Raw genomic sequence first — 13,452 nt, 5'->3', positions numbered from 1 at the left:
GGTAACAAACACATATCGGAGGATGAAGGTGTTGCGACCAGCAACCCATCCCCCCCTCTCCCCTTTCCTCTCCCCCCTCTCCCCATCGCCCCTCACCCCCCTTTCCCCTCGGCCCTCCCCCTTCGCCCCTCTCCTCAACACCTTCCCCCTCTCCTCTTCTCCCCTTGCCTCTCTCGCCCCCCTCCCCTCTCCTCTCTCCCTTCACCCCACCCTCTCCCACCCTCCCCTATCCTCTCCCCCCCTCTCGCTCACCCTACTCCCCTCAACCTACTCCGTCTCCCCTCTCCCCCCCTCTCCTCTCTCCCCATCTCCTCTCTCCTCTCCTCTCCTCTCTCCTCTCCTCTCTCCTCTCCTCTCCTCTCTCTCTCTCCTCTCCTCTCTCCTCTCCTCTCTCCTCTCCTCTTCCTCTCTCCTCTCCTCTCTCCCCTCTCCTCTCCACTCTCCCCTCCCCTGCTGCCCTCTCTTATCTCCCCTCCCCCTCTCTCCGCTTCCCCTCTCTCCTTTGTTCCTCCCCTGCTCCCCTCTCTCCCTCCCTCCTCACCCCACTCCCTTTGCTCCTCTCCCCTCTCTCCCCTCTCTCCTCGCCTCTCTCCTCTCTACCTTCTACCCTACCCTCTCCCCTCTCCTCCCCTGTCTCCCCTCACCCCTCTTCCCTCGCCCCCTCTCACCTCTCACCTCTCCCCTCTCCCCTCTCCTCAGCCCCCTACCAACCTCTCCCCTCTCCCTCGCCCCCTCTCCCCTCTCCTCCCCCCTCCCCTCCTTTCCCCCTCGGCCCCCCCTCTACTCCCCTCCCCCCCTCACCCCCTCCCCCCTCTCCCCTCTGCCCTCTCCCCCACCGAGGGAGGCGGTGGTGTGCGGGGGCCGGGCTCCACCAGGGCAGCTAGGCTCTTCATTAGGTTGGCAGAGGGCCGCGCCGTCAGCCACGCCTATTAGTGCCGCTGATCAGCGTCTCACCACGTCCCATCATCGTTTACTGTTGTCCTGCATGCACACAAGCCCTCCCTGCGGGACGCCAGCCCAGTCCGCAGGGAGGGAGGGGGGGGGGGGGGGGGGGGGGGCGGCTACAGTGGTACAGTCTTCACACTCCTCTTCATGCTAGCCATCCGTGGTGCCCTCCTGTGTGACGCCGAAGCTGCGTGTTCCCCGATGCTAATTCACCGCGGCGGCTCTATACGCCATGGCCGGGTGTCAATGGTCCAATCGGGACGTCTTTTGTGGGCTAGCATTCACTGTTGTTGTTGTTGTTGTTGTTGTTGTTGTTGTTGTTGTTGTTGTTGTTCAGGCAATGACCTCGATGCACCCTCAAGCACATACCATTGTGATGTGCACAAATACACATGCAAAGTATATATGTATATATATATATATACAGTATTATATATATATATATAAAACGATGAATTGAGATTGAATTGAATACATACAGATTATGAATACACATAGAAAATATATATCTAGATATCGATACACACATACAATTCATAATCTGCATGTAATTAAATTCAACCTCAAATCACCTCTATTGTCATCAACACAATGTGCGGGCCCGTATGTCAATGAAAGGATGTATGAACGTATCACAAGTACATCTTGACAAATTAGCTTTTTTTTTTGGGGGGGTTTATTTTGGACATTGTGGTAATTAGTAGTGCTGTGGTTGCCCTAGGCCTGGGTTCTAGCAGATTTCAGGTTGCAAGGTTGCAGAGAGGTTTAGAAAGCAAAGTGGTGTCTGAGAGGTGGGAGGCAGCCTGTGTGTTGAGATCTCTGATGCGGTAAAGGTTGAGGTTGAGAGAAGACAGGTCAGAGGGGTCAAAACCCAGAGCCATGGGTCCAGGAGGAAGACCTTGAACCGGGAGAGAGCACGAGTAGTTTTATTTTTTTCTTTGCCTCCTTGCTGTAAAATACGGCTGTGGGTCCTGACTACAGAAAGACAGCGAGGGATCCCAGAGAGCGAGAGTGGAGAGTCTGTGTAGAGGGCAGGGTTGGTGTGACCCTAGTGTGTGTGTCTGTGTGGGTATGTGTGTGTGTGTGTGTGCGCGTTTGTGTGTGTGTGTGTGTGTGTGTGTGGGTGTGTGTGTGTGTGTGTGTGTGTGTGTGTTTGTTTGTGTGTGTGTGTGTGTGTGTGTGTGTGTGTGTGTGTGTGTGTGTGTGTGTGTGTGTGTGTGTGTGTGTGTGTGTGTGTGTGTGCGCGTTTGTGTGTGTGTGTGTGTGTGTGTGTGTGTGTGTGTGTGTGTTTGTGTTGCAGTATGTGTAGCTACAGGGTGCTGCCGGTCTGCGGGAGGGCGATATGTGTGTGTGATGCAGCTTCTTCAGGCAGCCGGGTCTACGGCTCGGCAACAGCCAGGCCCTCGCTTGCAGAGAGAAAAAAAAACAACTGCGCGTTACCATGACAACCAGAGGCTCTGCCTGTGTGCGGGACAAAGGCTGGTCGGGGCTAGCGCGTCTGTGTGTGTGTGTGTGTGTGTGTGTGTGTGTGTGTGTGTGTGTGTGTGTGTGTGTGTGTGTGTGTGTGTGTGTGTGTGTGTGTGTGTGAGTGATGTGCGCCATAGCAGGTGGGGGCCCTCCTGGGGCCCTCATTGGTTTTTATCTGGCTAAGACCACAGGAGCCCGGGTGCAGGGGAGAAAGCTGTGTGTGTGTGTGTGTGTGTGTGTGTGTGTGTGTGTGTGTGTGTGTGTGTGTGTGTGTGTGTGTGTGTGTGTGTGTGTGTGTGTGTGTGTGTGGGTGTGTGTGTGTGTGTGTGTGTGTGTGTGTGTTTGAAAAGGGGGCACTGGAAGGGCAGTTGATGCAGGCAGACAGCATAGTACGAAACTACACATAATCATATTAGAATGGAAATATCGTATCTAATGGTGTATTGTGTGTTGAATATTTTCACGATTCAACCTCATGCCGTGATTTGCTAATTGGTGAACAATTTTGAAATGTGCTTAGATTAGTATATAAACACATAAAATATCTATCTTTTGTCTCTAACCAGGTGTGGACTACACTAACCAGGATCTGAAAAGGAACTTTGTGAGTAAACTGAACCCTTAAATTAAACAATTATAAAAATAATATATATTTATCTATAGGCCTACATATCCTACTGCATGTCAATGCTGTCAGCCGTTTCTTTAAAGCGGTTATCTAGAAGATTTCCATGTAAATATATGAAGTCATAGTCTATTGCCGAATGATGTTACACAGTAGTGATTGAGCCTATGGCCCACTGATGAAAGCCCTTGCATTTGCAGTATTATGAATGTCGGTGGCGACACTTTTTGTATCTCTAGGGAAAATGACCTCTGATTGCAAAAGGGGTTGCCAAGGAGAACAAAACAAAAAATCGTACGGAACCCTTTAGAAGTTAATTTCGTCTTTTGATCTTTTGATCAAAAGCAAGTTTGACCAAAACAGTATCTATAATGTAAATCTGTGTCTGAAAGCTAAAAACTTTCGAATATAAGAAAAAGGTAATGTCCCCCAAAGGGCAAATTGTGGTACAGCACAGAACATATAGACCGATTAAAAGAACATCAGATAAACAAGAACAACCATAGTCTCGGATCATCTATAGCAGCCATCATAAATAACATCAGAGTCCAGGCAGGCATTTTAGGTGCACATCAATAACTGTACACCCATAATGCTTATAAACAAGTATACTGTACCTCCCCTATGTAGTCCTTGTATCCCACATCCATGCCCACATACAAGGGGAAAACTCCTTCATATCATGAAAGGTTCTAATCTCATCGGGATCATGTTGGACACATGCACATTTAGCTTTACACAGAAGAACAGAAGTGTTTACATGGAGCCCGGCTTTGGAATGGCAGGACGCCACTGTCGTGTCATATTTAATCCAATAGGCGGAGGGAAGCAGGCCAACGTGTCGCATGTCAGAGCACGCTGCGTGGCGCAGCTTAAGTTGACTTCACCAGGAGGGAGGATGAGAGAGGGGAAGGGAGGGGAGGGAAGGAGACGGGGAGATTCATTCGATTACGTAATGCTACTTCTTTGCTCTTAACATCTACAAAGGCCCCCCCTGTAAAACCCACTTTATTGTTACAAGATGTTACCATTATTATAGGAGATCTATACAGAGACTGGATTATGAGTCTACATCATATCTATATACATATGTATATATATATGTTCTAGTCGGTTTCACAAGGTCATAGTTCAACTTTATTTAAACCCTTGTTGCCAAGAAGCATTATCATTTGTTGTGTGAGTGTTATGTATTCCTGCTGGTTATTGCATGCTATTGAGCGTGGTTATCATTTTCTATGTGTTTGCCTGTCTGTGTGTGTGTGTGTGGGTGTGTGTGTGTTTGCGTGTGGATGTGTGGTTCAGGAAGCCCTTGCCAGTGTTGACCTGCTGAGTTCACATGGTCTCTCCAATGACCCCATGCCCATCAGGGATGAGGAGAACGGGTAATGGCTGGTTTTCCTCTGTTTTATCTCTCAATGCGCCTGTTGCAAACAGCCAATAAAATAACATTATCAGGGCTTGCGGTCTCCACGGTATTCATTGTGTGTTTCCTAAGCCGGCTTTGTGTGGGGTAAACACCGCTTTATTATAATCATTACCTATGCACGCATGACCCCTTTAATTACCTTGTATTATACCTTGAACTGTACTTTCCACAGCGCGCAACAATGGCTGTGAAATGACGAAGCCTTTTATGTCACATCACTGTGTTCATTTAGCCACCGTCATCTCAACACTCAGCACTCTAATGGCTTGTACGGTTTAGTTATTTCTGTGTTAATAACTATATCTCTTTGGCTTTAGGTGTTTGGCTAACAGCTTTTGTTTACTCTGCTGCCTCACAGTCATGGCACCCGCTGCGCGGGTGAGATAGCCATGGAGGCGAACAACTCCTACTGTGGGGTGGGCATCGCGTTCAATGCCAGAATAGGAGGTGAGTGAAAAGCGACTAGGGCTCGCACATCGCGGCTTCACATCTCAATGACAGCCACCATTTTGAATGTTAGTTATTGTTTTTTGGAAGTAATGATTGTTTGATCATTGTTCAGTAATTGATCGTAATATTATTTTTCATTATGGGGAGACATCAATTTCATTATTGTTATGTTTGAAACTGCCACAGCATTTCTCATGTGAGACGTGGCAAAATATAGTTTTAAATAGACTAGGCTCCTTTATATGAACGTTGATTTGGGCTTTTACAGTAATATGACTCTGGAGTCCTCTCGATTAGTATCGCCCAAGAAAAAACCCATGATGCATTCGGCACTGTTTATACTTGGGCTGCCACACAAGATATAATGATTGAAAAATGACCCTCATATATTGTTTACGAAGTACTATTTTAGACTGAGCTTGAGCTTGAATTTTCAATCGATCTGTTATTTGCCCGCAATCCTATTAAATGGTGATTTGTCAGAAAAGCACGGTAGAGACAGGAATGTGGTGCGGTGTATGTTGATCGAACGGCATTTGTGTGAACCCTCAAATTAGTTTACCTTATTTATTCAAAAAGGTGTGTGAAGGTGCGTTCGGTCAATGTCGATATCCACAAGCACTTGTTCTGTTCCCCCGACAACATAGATATTAGGCACTGTAGGCTCAAATCTGTCAATCTTTAAAAGCTTTAAATGAATTCCTGTGGTAAACGCACGTTGTGTTATTTGTGTCCCCAAAGCAGTCATACGCAGGCTTCTTTAATTTATCAAGATGTTTTTACACTGGGAAACGTCTTATCAAAATGCACATATTTGATTTCCTTGTTAATAATTCAAAGAAGTGTGAATTAAACAGCGCAAAAATCTATTAAATAAACAGAAACAATAAATAAATTGTCCTCCAGTAGTGTGGTTGGGTTCGGTGTTAACCAGTGGCAAACATGTATGTTTGAGTGTGATCGTAAACCACGCTGTCTCCTCATGTTGAATTTGATTAATTGTATAATAATGTATGAGCAGTTTGTTTGAGTTCAGAACAAGCATGGCTGAACGCTTTGGAATAAGCATGTAAGCAAGGCTTAGGGGGAATAAAAGCAAAGATGAGAAACTGACGTCTATGTCGCCTTCCTATATTAATCGGATGGATTTTCTGCATAATCATTTATTTATTTTTTTGACACACTGTCACTGAACACTATTGCATCCTATTTAGCTTGGTGGAAGCTTTGTAGTTATTAACGAAGATCATATTAGAAATCTTCATGTCGATATGTTTGTGTATTTAGCCAAATAGAGCAGATTTAAATTCCCATGTTTAGTGGGAGCACCAGTATGAGCTTCTTTTGTGACCGACTGTTTCAAGCCAGTGATGAAACAGATTTTTAATGTAGTCATTAAAACCACTACAAACCGCATTTCAACATGGCTCATCCCAATGGTCGGCCCAAACACCTCCCATCGCGTCGGCCTGAACACCAATGTTCCCCGGGAACAACGCAATTAGAGGGAAATCATTGTCAACGAAAGATAGACGATTAATAAAGCCCACGCAACCTTAGGCATCATTTGACCCATGTACCCTGACCTGTGAACTTTAACCTTTGACCTTGCTTTGTTTATCAGAGGTTGTTGAGCACATTGAGCAGAATTGACAGTAAGGTCTAAAGAAATGTTGTCATCAGTTGAGGCTGGATATACTTGGATATTATTTATTTACTAGCATTGTTTTTCACCATAGCTACTTGGTTAACCATCTCTAATATTTATGAATAATTGTTCGTGTCCTCGTTGCCCACTAACAATTATGGAATAATAAGCGATGACTCCTAGATGTGTTTATCCTTTCTCAATGGATTCATAATTCAAAGTGCATTCATTAGCATAAAGTAGCCTGTGTTTCACTGGCTAAGGGGTGTTTGACATTTTCAAATTGAAATATTATGAGATTTCATATATTTGACAATAAAGTGATCAATAATGTGGACAATGTCTCGATAAAATGTATGCATAAATTATGAGTGATATGTGATTGCTGTTATAGACTACGTATTGATTACTATATTGCAGCCTCAGAGTCCCCCTGGAACATATAAATATAGATATAGATGGTATATCATGTACCCACCTAAAGCCCAACGTATAGAGATTGATATTGGTTTGCCTCAGTTTATCTAACCCGCTGAATCCTAATATCTGTATCTCTGGCCTTTGTGTGATTTCTTTGTTAAACAACAATACTTATTGTGTTGTTGTTAGGCCTAAATACCTTCTCATATAGGACGGCATGTTATTGTGCTTTAAGTCCATTTCTAGTTAACAGTTTTCTGTTTTAGCCCTGGACGGCTCACTGGGGTCTCCTAAATGAAAAGCGCTTCATAAATCAAACAACTTATTGTTGTTGTTGTTTATTGTTGTTGTTGTTGTGCATTTTCTCCCCGCTGCCAGGGATCCGCCTGCTGGGCGGCCCTGTCACCGACGCCATGGAGGCCGTGGCCCTCACCTTCAGCCCCAACCTCATCCAAGTCTACGTGTGCTCCTGGGGGCCCCCCGACAACGGCTCTGAGCTGGGGGGCCCCGGCCGCCTCGCCCGTCGGGCCCTCCAGTGGGGAGCGCACAAGGCGAGCTCTCTTCTACTGTGGCCCCCGCACTGGGGCACCCGGACGTCTGGGGTTTACACAGGCTGCACGTCTCAGTCACGCCCATCCAGGCAGGATGTGGGTTTGGGAAAAAAAAACAACCAAACAACAAAAAGATAAATGAAATAGAATGGAATCGGAGGATGATGTCCCCCCAGAGAGCAGGCGTAGCACAGATGGAGCAATCTGTTTCAGCTCTTTTTGATAGTGTTTGCAAAACACTGAAGCCGCAGCACATGCTTCCACGCTTCCAACAAAACCCAGTTCCCCAAATAAGACATTAACGTTTATCCCTCTCCTGCATTAACCACAGCTGTAAACAGATCTGCTTTCCCCGAGTTCTTCCATTTTTTGGACCGGCCCTCCCCCCACCACCATTCCCATTCTCGGCTCTGCCCTCATTTGTCAAAGAAGTTCCCCATCTTGTGATTTGTAAATACTGCCTGTTTTTGAGCCGTTTTCTGTTGTTGTTGTTGTTGCTTGTTTTCTCCACTTGCAGGGCCGACACGGGCGGGGCAGCGTCTTCGTGTGGGCGTCGGGGAACGGCGGGATCCACCGCGACCACTGTGGAGCCGATGGCTACGTCAACTCTGTGTACAGCATCGCTGTGGGAGCTGTCACTCACACCGGGGAGCCCGCCTTCTATGGAGAACCCTGCCCCGCCATCATGGCGGTCACGCCCACTGGAGCCAACCCGGACGGATCTCTGCCGCTGGTCCGTGTGTGAACCAAGTGTGTGTGTGTGTGTGTGTGTGTGTGTGTGTGTGTGTGTGTGTGTGTGTGTGTGTGTGTGTGTGTATGCGTGTGGTGGCGTGTGTGTGTGTGTGTAGTGGTGGGTGTGTGCTGGATGTAGCCTATAATAAAACACAGGTAGGATACATGGTTGTGTTAGTGACGTATATTGTGTGAGACAAGAGATCTAGCGCAGAGTGTTTTCCCACAAAACGAGGTCTTACTAATACTGTTTACAACAAACTGCGACTTTCCTGACTTGAGAATTTGCTTTTAAATCAAACCTAATTGTCAACATCATGTTACTATTGAAACGTGATCCAATATATTTTTTGTCTTTCACTTTTGGTTACCGTTCATCGATCTTTCCAAAATAAGGTTCAAGCAGAACTAAAGGGACAAAGGCGCCAATCAGACAGAGCGCATTGAGGCAGCCTTGGGCATCTTGTTGTGATTGTTTTTACCAATGAGAGTGACGCGTTTTCGTGTCTCCCCACTTTTTTCGACCGTGTCGGGCTGATGGGAGCCGACTGACCAATCCGACTACCTTATCTGGCAACGACCGACCGTCCGATTGGTGTGTCAAAGGGCTTAACACGTCGGCGGTGTGCCGGTCCAGTCTACTTTCTAGTAATGTACGCACCTCTGTCCCCTTTTACTCGACTAGTGGCTTCACGTGTAAGTGACACTTATCTTTGACTCCATCTTCCCGTCGTGTTAAATGTGCGATCGGGTGTGTGCGCACGTGTTTGTGTTTGCGCGCGAGTGTGTCAGCGCTGCTCTTTACCACCTGTGAGCTGTGAGAAGACCAGTGTGATATTTATAGTGGCCCGCCGATTGACCTAGACTACCGCCGGGCAAACAGACAGGAGACACACACATGCACGCACACTCCCCACACACACACACACACAGACACACACTGTCATGCACACACACACACACACACACACACACACACACACACACACACGCATCAGAGCAGGTGTTAATTGGAGGTGAAGCGAGGCTGAAGCGACTGGGAAAGGGAGAGGAGGAGGAGTAGAGGAGGAAGAAGAAGAAGAGGTGTTGATGGCGAAGGTGTGACAGTGAAAGCCGGGAGGCAACAGTGTGCCAATTTCAGGGGCCACCGAAGCAGCGGAATAGCGGCCATTTTTATCAGTGTGATATCGACTTCCCACACCTTCCCCTGTGTCTCCGCCGCACCTCGCCACCTCGCCACCTCGCCGCCACATGACCAGGAACACGGATCACAGGAACACCAAGAGTAACACTGTGTGTGTGGGTGTGTGTGTGTGTGTGTGTGTGTGTGTGTGTGTGTGAAAGAAAAACCATAGGATATATAGTTATCGTGGACAATTCAATTACAAATAGATCCGGTATCCCCGTGCTCGGAGGAACATACATTAACATTATTTATCGTTTGAATATGCACCAGGGTTTGGCGTAAACTCTGACTGGCCCGATCTGAACGACCTGTGTGACTGGACTGGTGTTTCCCTGGAGTGGAAAAGAGCGGACAACGAGACGGTGAGCGTCTCCAAGTCTGTGATCACGGACCTGTCAATAAATGTGCGCGCAACAGTGAGCCGCGACGGAACATCCAGCGTGCTCCCCACCATCGGCGCGCGCGCGCACCTTCTAACGCTCAGAGAGCAAGAGAGAAAGGAGCGCTGGACAGGACTGAGGCTGCAAGGGAAGCTTGCCTGCCTCCAGTCAGCTGATCACTCTGTGTCCCACTCAATTCTAAAAAATGCAGCTATCGATGAGGACATCCTAATCTTTACGATAAAGGCTCGCTTCCAGGTGCTGCCAACTAAACTGAATCTGTCCATCTGGTATCCCAATAATCATGACTCTCACTGTCTACACCATGGACAGCGTCAGACCATAGAGTCTATGTCCCACATTTTAAACGGTTGTAATGTTTACCAAGGACTATACATAGCCAGGCATGACAGGATTGTTGACATTGTCACCAAAGATGTGTCACCCATGTTTTATTCCTCTGTTTTGTTCTACAAACATTCATGTGTGAAACCAGAAATGTTCCAATGCAATGACCCCCATGTATTTAAAGGTATAACAGCAAATACACCGGATGTCATTGTGATTGATGAGAATAACAGAGAGGTTTTCCTATGGGAAGTTGGTTGCACTTTTGACTCAAGTTTAGAGGAAGCTTTCCTTACTAAACAAGTTAAATTCCAACCATTAGTGCAAGCTATCATACATTTAGGCTATAAATGCCAGCTTATCGTTTTTATTTTCGGCAGCCTAGGTCATGTGTTTTCTGTACCCATAGATTTTCTCTGTCTGTTAACAGACTGTGTGCAGAATAAGCTCATGTGTACGTATTGTCTATTCTGTGCATGTTTGACTCAAGTACTGCAACATGTTGTTTCGAGGATGTCGGGCATCAAAAGCAACTGAAAATATTTGTGCCCTTGCAATGTATTTTATAAATGCGGACACAAATAAAGACTTTGAAATGTGTGTCCATTGTCTCTGGCCAATCTGTATTTGCCTGTATATATGACTTTTCTTAATTGATAACACTGTTATATATATATATATATATATATATATATATATATATATATATATGATATATTTATTTATTTATATATAGAACTGTAAAACAGTACTGTATAACGATGATGTGTGTTTTTCTGCAACCATATGTCTTAATTTTATTAAATAGCCTGAAAGAAACTAGTTTCTGTTATGAACTGTCCCACCAGTCTGGGGCTGGTCTTTGCCTTGATTTTCCCTAAAGTGGTTTTGTGTTTCAGAATGAAAACCTACCCTCACTAAACCCTCACTAAACACTATTATCGCACCAGAGAGAGTTGCCCTAATGCAATTTAGCAGTTCTGCTACACACATTCACTCTTAATTCACAATTAAGAGGAATTGTATGTGTGTGTGTGTGTGTGTGTGTGTGTGCGTGTGCGTGTGCGTGCGCGTGTGCGTGTGCGTGTGAGTATTCAATGTCAGCTAAATGAAATGCCTGTCACTGAGTTAGCATGTGTGTACCTTCCTCTGGACTAATAGGTCCACAGGAACCATTAGCTCCCAGCATGCTGCAGGGCTAAAATGTACACGTGTACCTGTGTGTGTGTGTGTGTGTGTGTGTGTGTGTGTGTGTGTGTGTGTGTGTGTGTGTGTGTGTGTGTTTGTCTGTGTGTGAGTGTGTGTGTGTGCGTGTGTGTATGTGTGTGTTCCACAGGTGACCGTGTCGAACCTGGAGGATGGCTGTCAGACCCGGTTTCCAGGGACGTCCAGTGCAGCACCCTATGCTGCTGGTATACTGGCTCTAGTCTTGGAGGCCAAGTGAGTCTATCTTTAATGTCAGTCCAGAAAAACGGTTTGAACCTATGAATAGCTATCTATAGCTTCACAGGGAATATATAATTATATAATTGATGCATATTATGTATGCATAAATATATATGTCTTATTATTTCTTCATGCTTCTTATATATTTTTATATTTTTTGTGTGCCTTTTGTGTTGTCGAAGTGCATTGATTTATTTTACTGTCCGCAGAGATATTGTTTGATCTAATCTTCTCTTATCCGATCATCGAACACTTCCTGCGTTGTGTCTTTGCTCCTTTCATTTTTTCCCATCAATCCTTCATCTATTCTCCTTTTCTTTCATTTACCCCCTCCTAACTAGCTTTTGAGAATTGTGCCTGCACCCTCTCTGCCATTGCTTGTCTCAGGCCTGTGTCCCACTCTCGCAGGTACATTTATTCTATAGGGTAAAATAACGACGGATTAGTGCTCAGTCGCGGTTCTGTCCTAATATGTAGTTGGCACTATCTGTCTGTCTATCCGTATCTGTTAGCCTGACACGCTATCTACAGACTTGTCAGTCCCGCGGTTAATCATTCATCCTCCCTGACGCCGCTCTGTCGTCCCACTGTTTGCTCGATTTCTCGCCGCGTATCTGTCCGTCCATCTCGGCGCCCCACTTCATTTTTGTCACTCCGCTTTTCCCCTCAGGCGTCGAGAATACGAATCTCGTCAACGTTTGTCTCACCGTCGCCGGCCTTTTTTCAAAGTAGCCCACTTTTATGATCCGCTTCCCACGACCTTCCCCCTGTCCGGCATATTATTGGTCTTCTTCCTCTTACCAGTGTGGGTCTGTCCCCAGCCCTACTCGGGAAGTTAAGGATGTGTGGCTGTCTGGAGATGAGGGTTCTCCACATGTACCTGATGGTGGGTGGGGCTGTGGCTGTGGGTGGGGCTTTGGAGGTTTTCTGTACGGTGAAGTGGTAAGGGAGCTGCTCTGGGTCAGCCGGTTGCAGACACAGCGGTGGTGCTCCAAAACGATCTGCTAATTAGCTCTGAGTAATCAGGGGCCTGTGTTTTCAGAGAGAGCCACCTCCCAGCATCTATATCTCTCTGTTTGTATCACTCTGTCTCTCTCTCGCTATTTCTGTCTGTCTGTCTCTCGCTCTCTCTTTTTTTATCTCGCCCTCTCTCTGTTTCTCTCTGTATCTCTCACGCACATACCTTCACCTGAAAACGTATTTTTCTATAATTTTTAAGTACCCATTTCAGGTATTGTACCCGTAATGTGCGAGACGAGAGATCTAGCACTGCGTTTTCCAACAAAACTAAATCTTATGATCCTTTCTGCAACAAACTGTGATTTTCTTGAGTTGAAGAATTTACTTTTAAATCGACAAACATCATTTGGCAAACCTTGGTACAATTGAAACAGGATCCAATATTGTTTGTCTCTAACCTCTGGTTACCGTTCATCGTTTTCTCCAGAACACGGTTCCATTGGGGACAGCGGAACTAAAGGGACAAAGGTGCCGATCAGACAGAGTGCGTTTATGCACCCTGGGGCAGCTTGCTGTAATTGTTTTCAATGAGAATGAAGCGTTTTCCTCACTGCTTTTTGCGTTGTTGAGCTCCTCGCGTTTTTTTTCCTCTCTATGCGCATTCGCGTTATGGCCTTGAGTTGAAGAAACCTCAACCTTCAACTTCACATCTCTGGCTCTCATCTACACTAAATCTTCTCTTCTTCATGGACGAAATTTCCCTTTCTTTTTTTCTTTTTCTTTTCCGGGGTTTGGCTCTGCGCGGTGTGGCCAACGGCGTAGTGTTAGCGGCCTCGGCGGGGGGTCGAGGACTGATCAGGCAGGG

The 13,452-nt window shown here is 46.2% G+C and overlaps 2 protein-coding genes across 2 annotated transcripts in view; both read left to right on the top strand.

Moving 5' to 3' along the window:
• Nucleotides 1–2,839: 2,839 nt before the first annotated feature.
• Nucleotides 2,840–7,872, top strand: LOC132467537 (neuroendocrine convertase 1-like). The gene is made up of 5 exons (XM_060064876.1): nucleotides 2,840–3,016; nucleotides 4,343–4,422; nucleotides 4,825–4,913; nucleotides 7,363–7,631; nucleotides 7,867–7,872. The coding sequence occupies exons 2-5, from the start codon at nucleotides 4,397–4,399 to the stop codon at nucleotides 7,870–7,872; spliced, it is 390 nt and encodes a 129-aa protein (XP_059920859.1). The 5' UTR covers nucleotides 2,840–3,016; nucleotides 4,343–4,396.
• A 117-nt stretch (nucleotides 7,873–7,989) lies between these two features.
• Nucleotides 7,990–13,452, top strand: part of LOC132467536 (endoprotease bli-like) — a gene marked incomplete at its 5' end in the record, with an annotated part of 12,609 nt that continues 7,146 nt past the window's right edge. The window contains 2 exons of the mRNA XM_060064875.1: nucleotides 7,990–8,268; nucleotides 11,518–11,621. Coding sequence (XP_059920858.1) covers nucleotides 7,990–8,268; nucleotides 11,518–11,621 — 383 coding nt within the window. The remainder of the gene's footprint in view (nucleotides 8,269–11,517; nucleotides 11,622–13,452) is intronic.

Source organism: Gadus macrocephalus, chromosome 11, assembly GCF_031168955.1.
Source record: "Gadus macrocephalus chromosome 11, ASM3116895v1".
NCBI lineage: Eukaryota > Metazoa > Chordata > Actinopteri > Gadiformes > Gadidae > Gadus > Gadus macrocephalus.
This window is presented reverse-complemented; position numbering and strand designations above follow the sequence as displayed.

Coding starts and splice junctions, on each gene's coding strand:
- LOC132467537 (XM_060064876.1), top strand. CDS start 4,397: ATGCCCATCAGGGATGAGGAGAACGG. Junction 4,423..4,824: donor ATCAGGGATGAGGAGAACGG/GTAATGGCTGGT, acceptor GCTGCCTCACAG/TCATGGCACCCGCTGCGCGG. Junction 4,914..7,362: donor GTTCAATGCCAGAATAGGAG/GTGAGTGAAAAG, acceptor CCCCGCTGCCAG/GGATCCGCCTGCTGGGCGGC.